This window comes from Petaurus breviceps, unplaced genomic scaffold, assembly GCF_028583685.1.
Source record: "Petaurus breviceps papuanus isolate PSGF00001 unplaced genomic scaffold, PetGlider_PUasm1.0 174, whole genome shotgun sequence".
Taxonomy (NCBI): Eukaryota; Metazoa; Chordata; class Mammalia; order Diprotodontia; family Petauridae; genus Petaurus; species Petaurus breviceps.
This window is the reverse complement of record NW_027185761.1, coordinates 56,419,018-56,440,610: the sequence shown is the minus strand read 5'-3', so window position 1 is coordinate 56,440,610 and position 21,593 is coordinate 56,419,018. Positions and strand designations below refer to the sequence as shown.

General features: G+C 41.5%; 1 protein-coding gene across 4 annotated transcripts in view; it reads right to left on the bottom strand.

The window, feature by feature from the left end:
• The window catches only part of CFAP20DC (CFAP20 domain containing), a 223,495-nt gene extending 202,725 nt beyond the window's left edge, over positions 1 to 20,770 (bottom strand). For 2 of the 4 annotated variants that reach the window (XM_069084233.1, XM_069084232.1), the window contains exons 1-4: positions 20,538 to 20,727; positions 11,297 to 11,386; positions 10,136 to 10,229; positions 6,748 to 6,820 (exon numbers count right to left, since the gene is read on the bottom strand). In XM_069084233.1, the coding sequence (XP_068940334.1) occupies positions 6,748 to 6,820; positions 10,136 to 10,229; positions 11,297 to 11,386; positions 20,538 to 20,558 (278 nt within the window). In that variant the 5' untranslated portion in view covers positions 20,559 to 20,727. Of the gene's footprint in view, positions 1 to 6,747; positions 6,821 to 10,135; positions 10,230 to 11,296; positions 11,387 to 20,537 lie in introns of all 4 variants that reach the window. The other 2 variants (XM_069084234.1, XM_069084231.1) reach the window with 2 other exon arrangements.
• Between the last annotated feature and the right edge of the window lie 823 nt (positions 20,771 to 21,593).

The following is a 21,593-nucleotide window of genomic DNA, read 5'->3' as shown; positions in this document are numbered from 1 at the left end:
TTTCTATTCCTTTCAACTATTTTCGTACTGAGAAAAGTTTCATCAGTTACAATTATCGTTTTTCCACATAGGAATGTTAACAGTTCAATGTTGATAAGTTTCTTATGATGTCTTTTCCCTGTTGAGCTTCTCATGCTTCTCTTGCTTCTTGTATTTGAATGTCAAATTTTCTATCCAACTCTGGGTTTTTCAGCAAGAATGCTTGAAAGTCCTCTATTCCACTGAATGACCATATTTTCCCCTGAAACATGATAATCAGTTTTGCTGGGAAGGTGATTCTTGGTTTTAATCCCATCTCCTTTGACCTCCGGAATATCACATTCCAAGCCCTTTGATCCCTCAGTGTAGAAGCTGCCAGATCCTGGGTTATCCTGATTGTGTTTCCACAATATTCAAATTGTTTCTTGCTGGCTGCTTGTAATATTCTCTCCTTAATCTGGTAATTCCAGAACCTGGCTATAATATTCCTAGGAGTTTTCTTTCTGGGATCTTTTTCAGGGGATGATTGGTGAATTCTTTCCACCTCTATTTTGCCCTCTGGTTCTAAAACATCAGGGCAGTTTTCCTTGAGAATTTCTTGGAGGATGATTTCTAGGTTCTTACTTTGATCATGGCTTTCAGGTAGTACAATAATTTTTAAATTATCTCTCCTGGATCTATTTTCCAGGTCAGTGGTTTTCCCAATGAGATATTTCACATTGCCTTCTATTCTTTCATTTGTTTGGATCTGTTTAACAGTATCTTGATTTCTCATAAAGTCATTAGCTTCCATTTGCTCCAATCTAATTCTGAAGGAATGGTTCTCCTCATTGAGCTTTTGAGATTCTTTTTTCATCTGGAAAATTCAGCTTTTTAAGCATTCTTCTTGCATTTTTTTTGCCTCTTTTGCCATTTGAGTTAGTCTGTTTTTTAAGGTGTTATTTTCCTGAGTCAGGCTGTTGACTCTCATTTCATAATTTCCTTGCATTGCTCTCATTTCTCATCCCATTTTTTCCTCCACTTCTCTTATCTGCTTCTTAAGGCCCTCTATGGCCTATAAGCAGTTCATATTTTCCTTTGAAGCTTTTGGTGCAGGAGTTCTGACTTCACTGTATTCCTCCTGTTCCATACTTTGCTCCTTTTTGTCCCCAAAATAGGAGTCTAATGTTTGATTCTTCTGTTTGCTTTGCTTCCTTTGCCTGGTCATGTTACCACTCAATTACTTGACTTTTGGGCTTTTGGCCACAGTAGGACTCTGCTACCAGACAGGGAAGCTTCGTACCAAATGCTGGGGTTTTCTCAGCTGCACGAGGTATTACATGGATACCCTCTCTGAAGCCTCCACATGCTCTGGCAAGCTGGTCACACACCCCAGGACCTCCACCCTAGACCGCAATCCAGATACAAGCAGGGTAAAGCAAGAGCAAGTACCCCTCAGATTGGTCGCTTGGTCCCCCTACACTCTGCAGGCTAGGAGCTGAAGCTGCCATGTGGCAGCGCCGCAAACCTCAGCAGCTTCTCGCTCCGGGGGCAAAAGCTGGCGTACTCCCAACTACTGGATTCCAAAGTCCATACTACACTGACCTCTCACTTTGTCCTTAGCATCTATGTGTTGATAATTCTGGAAACCGCCACAGCTTCTAGTGATCTGGAGTCCCTCCAGCCGGTGGTTGGTCAAGCCCGCCCTGCGGCTAAAACCTTGGCATGGGGCTGGGCTCGGCTCCCAGAGCACTGAGCTGGCCGATTCCTGCCGGCCTGCTGGGCTGTCCTCAGCAGGAGATTAGCTTCTTTGTGTCATTTTGTGGGTTCTGCAGCTCCAAAGTTTGTTTAGAGTCACCTTTTACATGAATTGGATGTAGGAGCCGGAGCCCAGCGGAAGTCCTGTTTCTACTCCTCCATCTTGACTCCACCCCCTTCCCCCCTCCCAAAGCAAAGAAAATTTTTTAAGGAAAAATGAGGAAGAGAAAAAAAATCAACAAAAATGATCAATATATTAATCAGGAAAAATCTGATAAATGACTCAATGTTCCATACACATGAAAGCTGTCAGCCCACTTCCAATTCTGCAAAAAAGTAAAGGAAAATGTCCTCTCATATAGATTGCTTCCTTCTGCTTTATTCTGCATCAGTTCATGTTGTCTTTCAATGCTTCTCTTTATCCATCCTGTCATTTCCTTCCGCACAATAACATTCCACTATATTCATGCACATTTGTTAAGCCATTCATCCAAATGATGGACATCTACTTTGTTTCCAAAGTAGCACTTCTGGTATGCTGGTAAATTTTTTTGATCAACTGAGAGCTAAAGACTTTGTAGATCAAGATGTATCTGCATGCATGAGAAATCATCTTGGAGAGAGGGCCCATCTTCTTCATCACCATCAGCAACAACTGCTGACCAATGCCACCAAAAGGCTGATGGGTAACGGGAGCACTGGAAATGGTGATATTCTCCAGACCACTAGTGCAGCTTCCAGCCCAGCCCTCATATCCATCATCTTGGGGAGTTACCCCTGTAGAGAGGGGGCCAGCTATCCCCACCATCTGCCAACCAGATGTCACTCATACCTGAAGCCTATCTGAAGCAGCAAGGGCCCCTGAGAAAGAGACAGGAAACAGCATGGGTCAATCAAGGCAAACCACCACTACCATCACCTTGATCTCCATCTCCCCTCAGACCCTGATGGAGAGAACCCAGAACCCTGAATTCAGGAGCCTTGAGAGAAGCCAGGCCTCTAGCCTAGTGCCCTTGGCCACCATCCTAAGAAACCACCCCTGGGGGTGATGTATCCTGGTCACTGCCCCTTCAGGGGTTACAGCCATAGCTACTGAAGACCCAGAAAGGAAAGGTCTTGTCACCAAAGACCTTGATCCTGTCCAATGGTTCAACATCAGAAACTGATGATTTCGTTGACAGAAATGACATTAAAGAAAAAGCATAACCATCTGCTGTGCCACTGCCCCCTAAGAACCATGGGAACCTTCCATCTAACTTCTACCTGAATCCTTGCCCAAGTGGTGCCTTCCCCATTAGAAGAAGAGTTCCTGGGGGGTAAGGACAGTCTGTGCCTCTCTCTTTTTAGATCCCCGCTGCTTGGAACAGAGGAAATGCTTATTAGATGCTTCATTCATTCATCCTTTCTCTCCTGATTGCTGATGGCCGCTCAATGGCATCCCGTCACTGTTGATTTTAAAATATCTGGAATGGGGTTTATAAGGTCCCTTTGAAGGAAAAGGAAGCTTAGGGAAAAACTAGCCTCTCTGGAGAAGGGTCAGGGTTTTTGTGTGTGTTGTTGTTGAATCCAAAGACTTGAACACATTTTCTCCCTGTGAATGTATACTTTCTTCCTTTTCTAAAGTTCTTTCCTCTTCATACCATGGCTCTTGTAGACATCTGCATTTTTAGAAAGTAGTTATCTCATTTATTTATGTTTTGTATTCAAGAACTGCTGACAGTCTAGACATGTAATAAATATAAAAACTTGAAAAATGCAGATGCCTAAGGAATAATAGGCAGATTTAGCTTAAATGCTTTGAGGAAGATAACTGGAGTTTGTATGAAAAATGAGACTTGCACCAAAGTGAAAAGACTCCCTTCTAAATAGTGTTTTTCTACTATGGTCCATTCCTCCATGAACTTCAGGGAAATGCTGAAGATTCACTTGAAATAGTCTCTACAGCTTGTTTGATGTGATTCTTTTTCAGTCCAGCCTGCCAAGAACTCGGTTTAAACTATTGTAGCAGCTTTTCCCAAAAAGGTGAGAGCAGGTATGTGTTCACAGCTCTCAAGGCACAGAAACAACACAGTGAATTCTCTGGACATTGTTGACACTTCTATGAACAGGCCTTAACATGAGATCAGTGTTTTTTTAAGAAAACCAAGTTCAGTCTTCCCATCTCCAAGTACACATGCAAGAGAAGGAGGTCTGCACTTAAAGTACAGGGTTTTTGCTCAGTAATAAGGTAAAGCAATAGTTTCCAAAGTGTCCCATTAATTACAGATACTTTTTTACAAAATAAAATATTTTTTATTATTTGCTATTCTTAACATCCATCCATACTACAGAAATGCAACTGTTTTGTTCTAAAAATCAACATAATAACAGAACAAGATTTCAGGCAGGAGGACCTTAGGCCAAGCTTTGACAAGAGGAAGAATATTTTATGACAGATTGTGTTCCAAGAGACAACCATTTTGCTTATTTTTTTCTTCCTGGTAGAAGGAGAACAAAATAAGACAACTGATTATACCTTATCACTCCTAACAAAAAGAGCAGCTCAAGGTCTGTTTGACTGAGAATGGATTTATTTGACTAGATCATTTCCAAGCTCCCTTTAACTCTAAAATTCTTCAATTCTATGACCTTGTATTTTTCTCAGTAGCATCTTTGATGAGTAAAAATAAAGTTATCACCTTCTGCCTGTCAGGTGAGAGGCAGCATGGGACGGCAGATAGCTAGCTAGCTTCAAAGTCTCTTAGCCTTGGGTTCACATCCATCCTGGACACATTCTGGCTAGGTCTATCTGGACAAGTCACTGAACTTCCCGTGCCCAGATAATTCCATAAGACATAAAAGGTCCTATCCCAGACCCAGTTAAAAGAGAAATCAACAAAAAAAAAAAGTTGGCAGATATTTCTTTTCCCTTGTACCATGACAACAATTAGGGACTTTTGAAAAGAAGCATGCTTTTCCACTTCCCTTTAGGCATCCATGATTCCACCTTTGGGGGTGTCTTATCTTGACCAACACAGACTGAAAGCCATATACAACTAGATGACTCAGCGGAGTAAATTACAAACTTGTCTGATAAGACCTTTCATGAGTCTGATAGGCCAAGAGACTGAGTCTCTGTGAACTTTATTAAGACATTAGGCCAACACAAGAATGTGAGCTCTTACTATGGTTTCAATGCTTTAAGATTTATCTAACTGAAAATTTCTTAATGACAAAATAGCAAGCTTTTTTTTTTCCCCAAATATTAAGTGAAATCTTGATTAAATAGTTCTGCCTATCAGGAAACCTCAATTAGATCTGATTGTTTTCATAAGGAGACAAAGGCCAAATGATTAAGAAAACAAGCTGAAATCTGAGACTTATTTAAAAATACTAATTCCCCCGTTAGGCCTTGGACTCAGCATACAAAGGCATGATGTCATAGAAAGAGTACTTGACTGGAGTCAGGTAAAACCTGGATTCAAATATTACCCACAACACCTACTATGTGATCATATGAAGGTCATTTAAATCTTTTAAACCTCATTCTACTCATCTGTAATATGGGCATAATAACTGTGAAAACTGCTTCATTCAGTTGTGAGGCTGAGCAGACATGATATATAATACATGCATTGAAGCCCTTGAGAAACCACATAAATGCCAATAAGGCTGAGCACTCCATCATAATAAACATACAGAGTAATGACCCAAAGAGAAGCTGCAAGATCTTTAATCGAAGATTACTGTCTGTAGAGTCCATTTTTACCAAACCATTTTACAAAATCTTCAATAAGGATGAAGCAACATAGGTTCATGTTAAACAGAACTAGCCTTAAGGCCACCTCAGGTTTTACTGCACTTGGCACTGGTCTTAAGAGACCAGAAACTTTTAAAGCTCATTAAAATGGGGGACTAGATTGTTTAATGTATTCTTTAACATTCAGCTTAACAAAGCAGGGCATTACTGACCAAAATTGAAACCAATTATGTAGTAATAATACGCTATTCAAAAACTTTCACTAATTGTACCAATACTTAACATGAATATAAAGATAATTCTTCCCCATTTCTCTACCTTTCCACAAAATGGGAAATATCACTACTTCTGATAGTTTTCAAGAATATAACCTTCAATTTAAAAAAACGTATAAGTAGGAAAAACTACCATTCAAGCAAGGACTACATGAGAATCTCGGCAGATTGAAAACAGTGAGAAAAACTTTTAAATGTCATCCATTAACTGCCATGATTCTAATATTATATTATATATAATATTATTATATTTACAATATATACGTTCTCTTATTAAAAGGGGATAGGAGTCAAGCTGCAAAGCCGCCCATGCCTGACCATCCCAGAATTAGTTTCTGCCTCAGCACAGTCTTGGAGAAGGCTGTGGAGGGTTAACCTCTGTGAGTCTCAAGTGAAACACCAGGAAACCTGCACTTTCTGCCTCCCTTTTATTAGGCACATGATCTACTTCGTCTTTATTTTGGCTCTAATTCTCCCAGTAATAATCCCCAAGATTTTATATATAGTAAGCTTTAAAACAGAAAATCACAAAGTCCAATTTGTTAGAATAGGATTATTCTAATCCCATTCTCCTTGATCAGTGACAATATTTCTGAGCATAAAATCAATTATATTAAAATGGGGAATTTCAACCAATTTTAAATATGTATATTTCTATATGCTCAAGTAACAGGAAATAAATATTTAATATAAGTCACTCTTGATTACCTGCAGTTTAATGGGTAGCTCAATTTTTCTGAATATTTTCCCTAAAACTATATGATCTTTACTGTCACAGTCATAATTCTTTTTATTTCTTTAAACAGAAAGCATTCTTTCTATCCCTGAGGAAATATCAGAATATACTGGGCAACTGAGAAATACGATTAAATTAACTTAATTACTTCATGTTGACTTGATAAGTCACTACTTGTTAATGCAAAAACTGCCACTTGCGATTAATGGCTGTTGGTCCAGCTTCAATTGATCAAGTGTCTACTACACATGAAACATTCAGGGAAATGAGGTCTTTCTTACAGCAATTCAGTTGAGAAGTCTTGTCCCAGGGGCACATAAATCTGAAGTACAAGAAACCGCTGGATCAGGCCAACTGGAATAAGAGGGAAAAAGAAATGGACAAAACATCATGAGGACCAGGACAGCCGTACAGACACACACTTTAACAGAATCATCTGTCTTATAGAGGCTAAATCTCTCGGCATTTTGGCAGTATAGACTAAGTACTATAATAGGACTGCTGCTGCTGCTGCCTCAACCCTGGGAAAGCAAAAGAGAATTAAAAAAAAAAATCAAACTTTGACCAAAACCCTGCCTTCTTAAAGTCTCATGTGCAGTCTTAGTGAAATTTTTATGAAAATAAAAAAATCTAATTTTTTATTTACCATTTTTATTAGGTTATGAGAGAATGAACACAATGCACTGTTTTCCCCATAGGCACATAAACCTGAACTATAGAATCCCATCAAAGTTACCATAAAAAACATGGGGAAATTATTTTCATTCTCTGACAGTTTTAACTTTATTAAACAACTTAATAAAAAACAATAAATCACAAAAAGAATTACAATTAGGACAACTGTGCAAACCAAAGCTTGATGAGCCGTATCTGGCTCATATGGTTAAGTTTCCAAAGTCAACTGAAATAGGAAATTACATTTTCATTTATAATGCCAACTTCTGTGAATATGCTTGTGATAAATGAATCACAATCTTATATGGCATTAGAGTTTTAAAATTTCAATATAACCCCTCATCCCTAATTTCAGTTGGATCAAAAGCATCAGGAAAAGTAGCAAGGTCTTGTGATTTGGCTAAGCAGCTTACAACTTAGAGCACAAGCATCCACTTCTTTCTTTATATCCCAGACCTGTCCACAAGCTACACTGCCTTCTCCTGGGCCAAGATCTGTTCAAGGAGGCTGATCAAGGTGGGAGATGGAGCAGTCTTGCCTATGGTTCTCTTTCAATGCAGAATAACAGGACGTGATTAGGCAGAAAGGTCAAAGTGCATTCAGAGGAGCAAAATTCCTCACTATGCTAATTTTGTTGGTGGTGACCACACTATCAGCACTGCCCTTTCAAAAAATAAATAACCAACAATTCTCCAATAAGTAAGTAGTGAAAAGATATGAACAAACAGCTGTCAAAATCACAAACTATTAACAATTATTTAAAAGAATGCTCCAAAAAACTAATAGTAAGAGAAATGAAAATCAAAACACCTCCAAGGTTTCACGTGGCCCTCAGAAAACCGGCAAAGCTGACAAAAGATGGAAACAGTTCATGTGGAAGGGATTATGAAAAGAAAGGCTATGAATTGGTCAAAGCATCCTAGAAAGTGCTTTGGAATTATTCTTTTTAGGCCATTCTGACTAACATATTCCTATAAAGTATCCCCGCACCACCCCCACCCCCCCACAAAATGTGCCCATGCAACAATCTGGAGCTTGATATAAACAAGGTGGCCCCTAAGTCTCAGGGCAGTTTTTAGCTGCAGGGCCAGCCTGTAGTGACAGAATCCATAAATGTTAGTCTGGGGTGGGAGCAGAAGAGGCCTTAGGTGATGGGATGCTCCTGAAATAGTGGTCACAAGTATTCTAAAGCAAACCAGAATGAGTTAAGCCTACAAGTACCATAGTTTAGATCCCAACTCTTCTGACCTGGACTATTTTAAGGAATAGCTAACTCATCCTCCTGATGCAAATCTATCATCCACATCTAACCCATTCCTACCATTCCCAACCCGTTACTACCATCATCTCCTTTGTTTAGTCAAGAACCTTCAGTGATTCCCCATTGCCTGTGAATAAAGTATGAACTCCTGAGTGTGGCACACCAAGTCTTACAACTGGGCTCCGACCTACATATCTGCCTTCATTGACTACTATTCTTCACGTATTCAAGGTTTCAGCCAAACGGTACTCCTGGTACTACCACCCACCATTTCCATGCCTTGGCTCATCTTCTGTCATCTCCCCTCTATTCCAGTTCCCTTCTTCTAAAGGCTAATTCAGCAGCCATTTCCTGCCTGAAGCCTTCCCTGCCATCTTATCCCTGCTGTCAGGTGAATATTAGGACTCCCACTGCAAACTTCACAGAGACTGTCACAATTTCCTACACATGCTATTTATTTATGTGTTTATCCTTTCCCCTAATAGACAGTAAGCACTCTGTCTTTGGATCCCTAGCATCTAACACTATGCCTGGCATCTAAGTAGGTGCTTAATTGACTGATGGAATACCACTTAACAAGCTCTTTTGGAATTAAACTAAAGCCTATTTTTACATCAAAATTTTGCCATATATAATAAATATTTTTGATACATGTATAATTTCATCCTCTGCACTCAAGTCCTTCTCTGATGCCTCATGGTATTGTGAAAGCTAGGTGGCACAGTAGATAGGGCACAGGGCTGGAGTCAGAAAGAGCTCAAACCCTGTTGCCTCTGACACTTACTAGCTGTGTGACCCTGGGCAAGTCACTTACCCCTCAGTTTGTCTCAGTTTTCTCATCTGTAAAATGGGGATAACCATACCACCTACCTCCCAGGATGGCTGTGACTCTCAAAGTCGATAATATTTGCAAAGTGCTCAGCACAGCACCTGGTACATAGTAAATACTACAGAAATGTCAGTTATTGCTGTTATTATTGTGGAAGTAAACCTGGCTACAAACAAAGCATAACATCTGGCAAGGTTCCACCAAGCTGGAAATGTCTAGTAACAGATAGATCCAGGGAGTAGCTGAAGATCATCACAGGAGGTTGGCCATCAGGTGCTAATATTTTATTTTTGTCTCTAGCAACTCATAAAACTATCTCTGAAGGGAGAGTTGCAATCTGCATTGCTGGAAGTAAAAACCATAAATAAAAAATCATAGAAACTTTGAAGAAAAACTGAAATAAATAATTTCATATATAATAAAGGGGGGGGAGAACTTGTAACTTGTATGGAGTTGGAATTTCCGTACTCCCTGATATAATACTATGAAGAATATCAATGTTCAGTCAAACATGATCCAGGAAAGTCTGTCACCCACACTATTAGAATATAGCACCTTGAGGGCAGGTATTATTTCATTTTTGTCTTTGTATACCTCAAGCCTAGCACAATTTATTCTGTTTAAAAGCTGATGCAAAATAATCCCTAATTTACTATTTCCCAAATGTTTTTTTTTCCACCAAGGAAATTTTCATTTGACTTTTAGCTCTTGTTTGAGAAATATTTCATTCTAGCTTAATTATAAAGTGCTCCAGTAGTTATAGCAAACTTTCTGAAAAATGATTCTCCTTGAAATCAACAGTATGAATTCAATTCCATATTAATATGTTTGTCTTTTAGTGGAAAATGCAGAACAAAAAACACAAAATGGAATGCAATATTTAGCATATTGGTATAATACTTACGAATTTGTTTATTCTCTTTAGGTAATTGAATTTTGTTGGTCTGGCTACTGCCTTCAAGGACAAAGACAAAACTTTTAACTTCTTTGTCAAACTCCTAGAGAACATAAAAGAAAAGGCAAACAATACAAGATATTTCCACTTGAATTCTATTATAAAATCAAAGATGCAAATCCAGAGACAGAATTACTCAATAAAATGAGTTGAAAAAGGGTGTGTTTGTGTTTCTATAGTAGGCCAAGTTTTTCAAAAAGTACAAAACTCAAACTAGGTCTCCCTGGATTATGCACAGCTTGTATGACTGGATCTCTCTTTTATGTTGGAATCTCTTTTTCTCACACCACAAGAATATTTACAATGCTGGAAATCCTCTAATTCCTAACCAGAAATTTGAAATTTAATTTACCCTAATTCTGCTTTACTCTAGGTTATCTACTCTTAGTAGAAATGGAATAAGGAAGCCCAAGGAGGTCTCACTTCAATCCCCAGCTGACATGGATGACTCTTGGTTCTCAAAGGCTCTGCCAGCCTCTGCCAGAGGCTAGACAGCAGTCAATGGGCTGTGTGCTTAGCACCCACTGACTAAACAAGTTCAGCACGGAGGAGCTCACTGCTAGAGGGTTGCACTGGTCAGTGAACTTTTGACCACAGCAACTCACAAAGACTAAGGCAGATATTAGTTGCAATCTGCACTGTGGAAGGTGTGATCCTTTAAGTAATGAAAGAAAATTGCAATGTTACTTTTTGCTACTAGTTGTATGTCCAAGTAACAGATGATAGGACTGAAAAGTCCTAAAGTTTGATTCATTACTTTATTCCACCTATCAAATTTCCTTACAATGAAGAATATAAGTATCTTAAAAGGTGATTTAGGATACCTGTGATTGACAATAAAGTTGCAATAAAAAAAATTAATCTGGGCCTACTAAATAAAAGTATATGAGGTAAAATAAGTATGATAAATCTAATTTCAAACTGCTAAGTTTGAAAAAGGTTAAATTAAATGTACATGGTCATCTACTATGAAATTAGAAGAAATGCAAGTAATAAGTTATCATATAATCAAGTCACACATAGCTCTTATCTTTCACTATTAACATTCATATATGATTTTAAATGGGCTGAAATTATAGGTTGAAATTATATTTAAATTATAATACTTACTTTCCAAATTACAGATGGACTGCCAAAGATCTTCCATTTTGCCCCGGGGTTTTTGCCCTGGGCACTGAAGATTTCAACAAATGGCCCCCCCTACAAAATGAAGGTAAATAAATAATCAACAATAAATTAATCAACAGTACTGATCAAGCATATATGATGTGCCAGGAACCTAAGCAGGGGAGAAAAAAAGACAAAATTCCCTATCCTAAAGTAGATTACACTCTAGTCTAAGACTCTGAAGGAGAGTGAGAGTCAAGAGAGTAAGCTTTGAGGCTGCATGTGGCCTTAGATGCAGCCTTTTGACTTTTGACAGTACAAATTTTATAGAACAAATCCTTTTATTAAGGGGATTTATTCTGTGAAGTTTGGATTCAGTTAAAGCGTCACATGTGTGGACCTACAAGGTCACATGTGGCCTCAAGGCAGCAGGTTCCCCACCCCTTTCTTGACTTTCTAACCTAGGGGACTAGATGGAGAGTGGTACCCTTGACAGAGATAGCAAAGTTTGGAAGAGGGATGGATTTGAGGAGAAAGAGAAGTTCAGTTTTGAAAATGATGAGTTTGAGATGCTTCTGGGTCATCTAGATCTCAACAGAAGACAGTGAATACAACACAGGAAGCTCTGAAGAGACCACAGGGCTAGACATAGAGACTTGTGATTCATCAGCATAGATACAATTAAATTCAGGAGAAGTGATTTCACCAGGAGAGAGGAGGGCCCAAGACAGAACCCTGGGGGGACACCCACAATTTGGGGATATGATATGGATGATGGTGCAGCAAAGAAGGCTAAAAAGAAGCAGTCAGAAAGGTAGGAGGAGAACCAAGAGAGAGCACTGTTCCAAAACCCCAGAGGAGAGACAGTTGGATAGGGGAGCCAACAGTGTGAAATACTGCAAAAGTCAAGAAAAATGAAAAACTTGAAAAAACAATCAGATTTGGCAACTAGGTGAGCATTAGTGACTTTGGAAAAAAGGCAGTTTCAATTGTGTGATGAGGTCACTTCTGAAAAGAAGTGAGTACAAAGAGTGGATATGAAAGCAATCAAAAAGAACATCTTTTCCTAAAAGTTTGGCTTATAAAGGAAGGAAAGATATAGGATGAAAGCTTGCAGAGATAGACTCATGGAAGCCTGTTAAGGATGGGGGAGATGGCACACTTGTAGGAGCAGTAAAAAAGGAAAAGATTCCAGATGAAAGGGGCAGGGCGAGATGGCTGACTGTGAGGTGCTGGAGGAGAACATGAAGAAAGGCTAGCACGGGCAGGCAGGGCCCCCCTGCAGCGATGCTGCTGATAGCCTCTCCTCGATTCTCTCTAGGTTTTCATGTTCCTGCTTTCTCAGGGCTCCTCCTGGCAGTCTGCTCCTTCTAAGTCTCCGCAGCTGGTTTTTCATCCATTTCACGCCCTCTAGCAGAACCATGAGGCTGTTCCAAAGCTATCTTGATCCCTCTTCTATTTTCATTTTATACTATCTCACTTAACAGAGATCATCAGTTTCCATGGGTTCAATTATCATCTTTCTGCAAATGATCCCCAGACCTATACATCCAGCAAAAGGCATGGGACGATCAGTAAAACCAAATAGTAATAAACACCTCCATCTAGACCAGGGCTGCAGAAGATTTTCTACAAGGTCTCATGCACTCCGACCAGAAGAGTGCCAGGGGGCCAAAAGCAGCATGATCTCTGGAGAAGTGACTAGGATTTTGGCTCTGATCAGTTGGCATTGAGGCAAAGGACAAAGCCAAAAGCCAGTTACAAAGAGGTCACAGATAGACCAAGACAGCTTCTCCCAGGCAGGGTATGCAGATCTCAGAGCTTGAAGTGTCCTGAACAAGGCAATATCTACCTCTGTCATTCCATCAGAACTGCAACAAGGGTCAATGCCACCTCCTAGAATACCAAGGGAAATGAAGAGGCAGAATGCCCTTGCCAGAGAGACCCCCAAAGAGCAGAACAAGGAACACGGTTAAAATGTAAATGATTCACACTTTAAGATTAGGGTGTCAGAGTAGAATCTACTATGTCTCAGGGGAACCTAAAAATGTAGGGTGGCAATTAGCTCTCAGACAAAACAACAATGGAAACGGACATGGTTAAAAAGAGAAGCAGTGAAACTACACCAGAGTTAAACACATCATCAAACATGAAGTAATTATAATGTTCAAGAGATGTGTGCCAAATAGCATAGTATCTAAACAACCGAAGTAAAAGCTAATTCACATTACAGTGAGAAACAGACAGCAAAACTATGATAGACGGGGAGTCATTGGGCCCCGGTCAGACTTACACAAGTCTGACCAAAAATTAAACAAGAAGGGAGTCGTGAAAGGAGTGACATTAACTAAGTCCTACCACAGAGTGGGAAAATGTTCCCTGAGTGGCCTGTGCGGCTAAGGCTCAAGTCATTTACAAGGCTTCCTGGTTGTCTGGAGCTCTGAGATCAGTCCAAAAGGAGCCAGGCCTTCCGGTATAGCCCACATTTTACTGCCCTTCAAAGCAACACGCAATCAGGCCGGAGGCACTTTCTGTGGGGTCTACCTGAGGCCATACTGTAGCTCTGCTTAGTTATCTATGCGATGCCTAAGTAAATCTGCCTTTTTTTTAAACTATCAGACAGTCTATGAATATCTCATTTCATTCTAGTCCCATATCTGAACTACTGGATAGGAATGAGTCAAGTCTGAATTACAACAGACAGTAAAGACCTAAACAAGGTTTTAGAAAAGGTGGATATGACAGATCTCTGACAACTACTGAAGAGGAAATGAAAAGGCTATACTATATTTCTCAGCAGTGTGTGGGACCTTTACAAAAAGTGACCACAAATTAATGCATTAAAAAAATCCAGACAAATGAAGAAGAGAAGAAAAGCACATACTCTACTGACCACAACACAATACAAATTAAAATCAAAAGGAATTTGATGAAAAGATTCAAACAAATTCAACCTACATAATATGATCCTAAAGAATACAACAAAGAAGAAATCATAGAAATAGATAATTTCATCAAATAAAATAACGATGAGACAACATACCAAAACTTTTGAAATGCACTTAAGAAACTGGAAAACAATAAATTTTTTTAATTATGAAAAATCAAAGAAAAGATTAAAAAAGTCACAAAAGTGATAAAATGAAAATGCAACACTTAAAAACTAATAAAAATACCCAAACTGTTAATTAATTTAATAAGGGGGAGAGTCAAATTGCCAAAATAAAAAAGAAAAAGGAAAATTCACAAAAGATGAAATAAATGAAATTATTAGAAATTATTTCCCCAACGATATGACAACAAAATCAATCATTTGAATTAAATGGATGAATATTTACAAAAATGCAAAACATCCAGCTTGAATGAACAAGAAAAATCACTTAAATAACCTATTCTCAGAAAAATAATCTGAACAAACCACAGATGAACTCCCAAAGGGGAAACAATTGGACTAGATGTATTTATAAGCAGATTCTGCACAACGTTCTAAGAATGATTAACATGAACATTACAATTGTTTGAAAAACTGAAAAAAGACATCCTACCAAACTCCTTCTATGACATAAATATGGTCCTGGTACTAAAACAAGGAGGTAAAGAGCAGAAAATGAAAACTATAAACCATTATTTTTAATGACTAGGAATAGGAATAAAGCCTGGATCAGATACTGAACAAGTGATATCCTTGGTATATTTCATAACAGCACCTCCCCCCAAAGGATTGTTGTGATCATCAGATGAGAAAACATTTGGAACACTTTGCAAACCTTAATGCTCAATATAAATGCTCGCTATTATTATTGTTATTATTACTGAGACTCTCTGTAAGTGGTCTAGAGCACTAAGAAGTGAAGGGACTTGCCCAAGATCACAAAGCCTCATGTAGCAGAGGCAAGACTTGGACCCAGCAAAGCGGCTGCAGCAACATACTGAACAGATGATACACTATGACCACCTGACGTTGTACCAGAAATGCAGAGCAACTTATACGTATAAAGATCACACTAATAATAAAAATCATGTAATTATGTTAACAGATGTAGAAAGGGCTTTTAACAACATATAATACCCATTTGTGGTTAAAACAGGAATAAATGGACCTTTCCTTAATATGGTAAAACTGTTAACTATGTAAAAACAACAGCTAACATTGTTTACAATAAAGAATCACTAGGAGCCTTTCCAAAAGGATGAAAGAGCAAAGATTTGCACTGTTCTTTCTACTATTTTATGTTGTTCTAGAGATGCAAGCTATTGTGATAAGATAAAGAAATAGAGGGAATAAATATTTAAAGGAAAGAAAATTTTTGTTCTGCAGATGATATGTTGGTTAACTATGACAAAAAAATTTATATCAAATTTCTCTGATAAATATCTTATAGACAAGAACTATAAGGAATTGACATAAATACTTAAATACAAAATCCAGTCCCCAACAAATAACTGCTCAAAGAATATGAAAAGGCAGTTTTCAAAAGAAGAAATGTAAGTTATCAACACTCATATGAAAAATGGTTCAACCAACTAATAAATAGGAAGAATACAAATAAAAACAACTCTGAAATTCACCTTACACCTATCAGATAGTCAAAAATGATTTTTTTTTTAAGGCAAATGGCAATTGTCGGAAGTGAAATGGGAGACTCATATTAATCTACTGCTGGGGAAAGCTGTGAACTGGTCCAACCCTCTTGGAAAGCAGTTTGGAATTATACCGAAAGTCAGCTGTGCCTACTCTTTGACCTAGGTAGACCCTAACACATCGAAAAGGAAAGAAGGTGGAGAGAAAAAAGTCATATATTTGCAAAAATATTTGTCGCAATTCTTTTTATTATAGGAAAGAATGAGAAACAAAGTGGATGCCAACAAAACTAGGGAATGGGTGAACAAATTATGGAACACAAATGTAATGGAATGTTATTATGCTATAAGACTCAATCAGCACTTATTAACTCTCTATTGTGTGCCAGGTACTGTGCTAAGTGCTGTGGCAAGAGGCAAAAGACAGTTCCTGCCTTCAAGGAGCTTACAATCAAATGACCAAAGGAACAGGTTCTGAGAATATCAGAAAGATCTGCAGGTACTGATGCAAACAAAGCAAGGAGGATAATAGGACAATAGAAAATTTACACAATAGGGGCGGCCAGGTGGCTCAGAGAGTAAGAGCACCGGCTCCAGTGTCGGAATGACCTGGATCAAATCCGGGCTCAGATACTCAGCACCACACCCAGAAATAATAACTGGCCATGTAACCTTGAGCAAGTTACTTAACCCCAATTGCTTTAAAAAAAAAAAAAAGAAAATTTACACAATGGCTAGGGTGATGAGAAGAACAAGTCTGAAATATGTAAGAATGCTGATCAATGAAATGACCAAGCATGACTTCAGAAGACTAATGAAGCTCACATCTCAACTCTTGGCAGAGAACTGGTAGACAAGAGTGCTGAATGAGACATACGTTTTCAGACATGGCTAGTGTTTGAATTTGTTTTACTATATATCTCTTACAGGGTCATGCTTACTATATGTTCCTGATACAGGGTCTTTAGAAAGATATATCCCTGTCAGAAAATTCAGTAAGCAGCAGAGGGTGAAGCTTGGTGGAGAATGCTTACATTTATATCAACTATAGGTAAAAAAAAAAGAAGCAATTTTGGTCACGAGAATATACTACAGACCACCTGGACAGAAAAAGGGAATATATGAGTTCAGGAAACATCTGAAGCCTGGCACAGAGACAATACAGCAGTGGCAAGAGACCAGTCAGAGACTGCTGACAACCTGTTGGTCAAACATGAGCAGCTAATACTTTTTTGTCTTTGCTACTGATCATTTCATCTTGTGAAAAAGTAGAAAAATCAACAAGCAGAAAATCTATACCTAATTCTCATTAACAAGGAACAACTTGACTCCTGGGTAATGATGGTAACCTTGTGGAGAAGCAACTAGTCCCTCTATTAAGGGCTGTGATAATAGAGAGGAAAGCTAGGCACAACGTCATGTGCACTCTAGATGTATGCAGAGGTGATATCAAAGGGTTCAAATGAAACATTAAGTAGAATTTTGCAGACACATTCTACAGGTGAAGTCCACCCAGAAGGAATAGGAAGACCTCAGGGGTGAAGTCCTGAAGTCAGTGAAACAATTCTAATGAGTTTGAAAAAAAGGAGAGAACTTAAGGAGACTGGTGAGGATGACATTTTTTAAAAGACACCTAAAGATGAAAAGAAAGGCCAGTGGTGGATATAAACATAACCTGCATGTCATGGTGTTGGATCAATAATGTCAAGAAGTTAAGTCTCTGAAGGCACAAAGGCTGCAAAAGAAACATAGTGACAACAAAAAGATAGGGTTTCTTAGGCACATTGTAGAGAGGTCTAAGAAAGGCTGGGATCACAACATGCAAGAATGAAAGCTGTGAGTCCTGAGAGGGGAGAGCAGCTCAAGTCTCACTCTGCTTCAGTCTGTTTCTTCTCTGCCAAGGAGAATGATGGTGGCACCAGAAAGGACAGAACATGGGTGCCCAAAGGAGAGCAGATACCCAGCTAAAGCACGTAAATACAGTAAATGCAGTAAAAGCACATATCTAAACTTGCTGAGCACAAGTCACCATAATGGCAGAAAAACCTGGCCAATTTGATTAGTCAGCCAGTCAAGGAGGAAAGAAAGGACAAATATCAGAGAATGTGATATTTAGGGAACAGTTAGTGAACGGGAAGAGAGAAAGCCACCATCACTAAGATCCTAGAAGTTTGGGAAGCAGCTGGCAGTGGAGCGCTCCAAGCACCAAGCAGATTCTGGGGGTGACAAATGAGGCCCTGGAGTTTACTGAGCTGGGAGGTGGCAGGGGAACAAAGTTGGACCTGCACTTTGGTAGCTGATTGAAGGATGCACTGGAGTGGGGAGGGACCTGAAGCAGGCAGGCCTACCAGGACGCTATTACAATAGTCCAGGCATAATGTGATGAATGCCTCCCTCATGGTGGGGACCATGTCAAAGGAGAGAGCACATTGGGGAGATGATGCAAAGGTGAAATGGAAAGACCTTGGCAACAGCTTGGATATGGAGGTGAGAGTGGATAAGAAGTCCAGGATGACTCCTAGGTGGTGAGGGAGAGGGTGTTTAGGGGGCAAGATGTTTAGTTTAAAATATCTACTCAATGTCCGGTTCAAGATGTAGAATCCTAGAGAACATCTGAAGTTCAGAAAGGCAGTTGGAGATGCAAGACTGCACGGAGGCCAGCAGAGAGGTAAGGGCAGGTAGAGCTGAGAAGGGAGCCGAAGAGAAGAGGACCCAGGACAGAACCTGGATGAGGATCCAACAAAGGAGACAGAGCAGGAGAGATCAGGGAGGTCAGAGGAGAACCAAGAGAGGTCAAGATGACTAAGGATTGAGAAAAGGACATTGGATCTGGAGAGAGTGGAATGAAGGTGCAAAAAAGAGGTCAGAAGTCACATTCTAAGGGGTTAAGAAGAGAGGGGAGAAAGTGGGGACCCTAAGGCAGAAGAGATATGGAATGACAGCAAGAATGGAAGGATCAAGTAAGGGTTTTTGAGGATGGGTAAGAGACATGGACATTTTTATAGGGAGTAGGGAAAGAGACAGTAGTCAGAGAGCAGGAATGACAAAGGGAGCAATCTGCTGGAGGAGAAAGGATGGAATGGGATCCTCTGTGCAAGTGGGGTGAGGTCACCTCATCATGTGAGACAGGGGTAGAGGAGGAGATGGCAGCAGAAGACAACTAAGTAATAGGAGAAGGAAGAGGGACCACGTGCTGACCTTAGAAATTCCTACTCAAGCATTCCAATTAATAAAACTTGCTGAGATGCAAGATTCAAAAGCTAGCTTAGGGGTTTGATCATGTTTACTCAATGTGTCACATTTGCTCAATGTGTCACCATGGTACCAAGTGACCCTAAGCCATCAGCAGAGCCCCACATCAGGCAGCTTCTGCCAATCTGGCAAAGCTCCAGGGGTAAGAGGGCTCCTCTGGGAGGCTCGTCACCAAAGAGCCCACCACCCAGTCAGAAAGATGGGATTAAGGCATTGCTACTTCTGGTAGCTGAGTCCGCCTTCTCTACCAACCTGCTTCTTAATGAAACATATGCACATATCATCTATTTCTGGACCCAATTCTTAGATGAGGTGTTTTTTTCTTTAATTACACACAAAATGGTGTTCCTCATATTCTCCCAAAGCAATGAGCAACCATACAAAGACACTTCAGTTTCTTTTTTAAATTCTACACAGAGATGTATGAAAAAGCTTTCAGAGCTCAGTAAAATCTACATTCCCCATAAGAAACCTAAGGGGTGAAAGCAAGGAGATGATTGAATTATCTACAATTTCAATTATAAATCACAGAATTAAACACTGAATGATAATTACCTTTAAGAAAGAGAAGTGTCTATTACAAGAACTTAATGGCACATAGTAAGTACTTAATAAAGGCCTGCTGACTAAATGAATCTTTTAAGCTCTATTTGTCCTTTCAAATAGAAGTTTTCCCCCCCAAGCTGAGATTTTTCTGGTCATTTTAAGAGAAAGGGTAGAAACCACGATGAGAGGGAATGGGAAGTAGGGACCTTAATTCTCCCTCTGTTGATGGCGTTGTATGGGGTGTGTAACACCGGATTTGTGGAGCTGAAAGGACACACCAGGCTTCACACTGTCACCAGGACGCTGGCCCCCTACTGAGCACACCACGACCTCTGGCTCCGCCTGCAGCAGCCTCCACGTGAAAGGCTGAGCGCGAGGGCCTTCCTTCCAAGGAGGCTGGAGGGCAGTGGTGGGACAGGGGGGCGGGCGGGCCCAGTGGGGGGCCCCGAACTCGGGCTGGGCGGACTCCAGCTCCTCCCTCCCCTCCCTTCTGGGCGCAGAGCGAGACCTCGGGCTCTGGCCCCCAGTGCCTGCTCTCTCCCAGCTAGGCCGCCAGGTCTGTGTCCAGCTCTGGAAGATGGACGAGTCCTTAGGGCCAAGCCCAGCCCTCGCACGGCCGGACGCGCAGGGACTTATCCACGGTCCTACGGGCCCCCGACACTGCGGCGGGCTGGGGCTTGCCACTTCAGACCCAGTTCTCTGCCAAGATGGGGAAACTGAGTCACAGAAGGCGCGGCCCCGGGCCTTGGCAGCCCCGCCTCTCTTTGCGGCGCCGTCGTCTTGCTGGGCCTCAGTTTCCCCACGTGTCTGGGGCGGGGCCGGGCGGGGCCTGGCGGGGGAGGGCGGGGGCGGGGGCTCCCGTTACCTGGTACTCATTTTTGAACATCCCTGCAGGGAGGGCCCCGGGGCCCGGGCCTCAGAGCGCGGCTCTCCGGCCTCCGCGCCGGTGCATGGCCGCCCGCCCGCCCGCCGCGCCCCGGGATCTCGGGGGGGGAAACCACGTCACCGGGGCGGCCGGGAACTCTCTGACAACAAGGAGCCTCGGGAAACCAACCGCATGCCCGCCAGCGCAGGGCCGGGCGGAGACGAGCCGCACCGACCCCGCCTCCGAGCGCTGCTGACTGCCGCCGCGGCCCCGCCCCGCCAACGCCCGGCCCCCGGGCGCCGAGGGGCGGGGCGAGCGGGGCGCCGCGCGATGACGTCAACGAGCAGGGCAGCCCACCGGGGCCGAGGCGGAAGTCGGGAGCAAGCGCGCGCTGTGGCGGCGCGCGGCCCAACAGCCAGGGGACAGGGCGCTGGCAAAGGAAGTGGGAGGGGCACTGAAAGCACAGCCAGGGGGCGGGGCGAGCGCGGCGCCACGAGATGACGTCAAAACTCACGGCCAGAGGGTACTCAGGGACAGTCTGGGAGAAACATGGAGAGGGAGTACTCGGACTCAGAGCAGACTACCATCGAGGGGGTGGGACTGTCAGGACGGAGGGCGAAGGGGCGGAGCGCTTTCTTGCAGCTCACACCCACCACCTGTAGGGGCTCCAGTTCTGTGAGGGGAGTCGGGGTTTAGCCCGGTGACTGGTGGGTGCTTGAGTGCGAGAGCACAATAGCGGCATCCATTGGGATAGACTGGTTTTGGGCTGTGCATCTGCGCATGTGCCGTCTGTGTCCTGACCCGCTAGCTAGACCTGAAAAAAGTGAAACCAACCTACCCTCAGGGAGCTTGCACTCTGCATGAGAAAAGACCACAGGATTGAGACCAATTTAGATTAGATTAAATTCAGACCCGCCGGAGACCCTCAATTTACAGAAGAGAAACTCGAGTCCCTGGGAAGTTAAACGACTTAAAGGAACCTAAATGCAGAGCTGGAAGGGACCTCGGTGTTCGTCTAGCCCAACTCTGTAATATTACAGATGAGGAAGCTGAGAC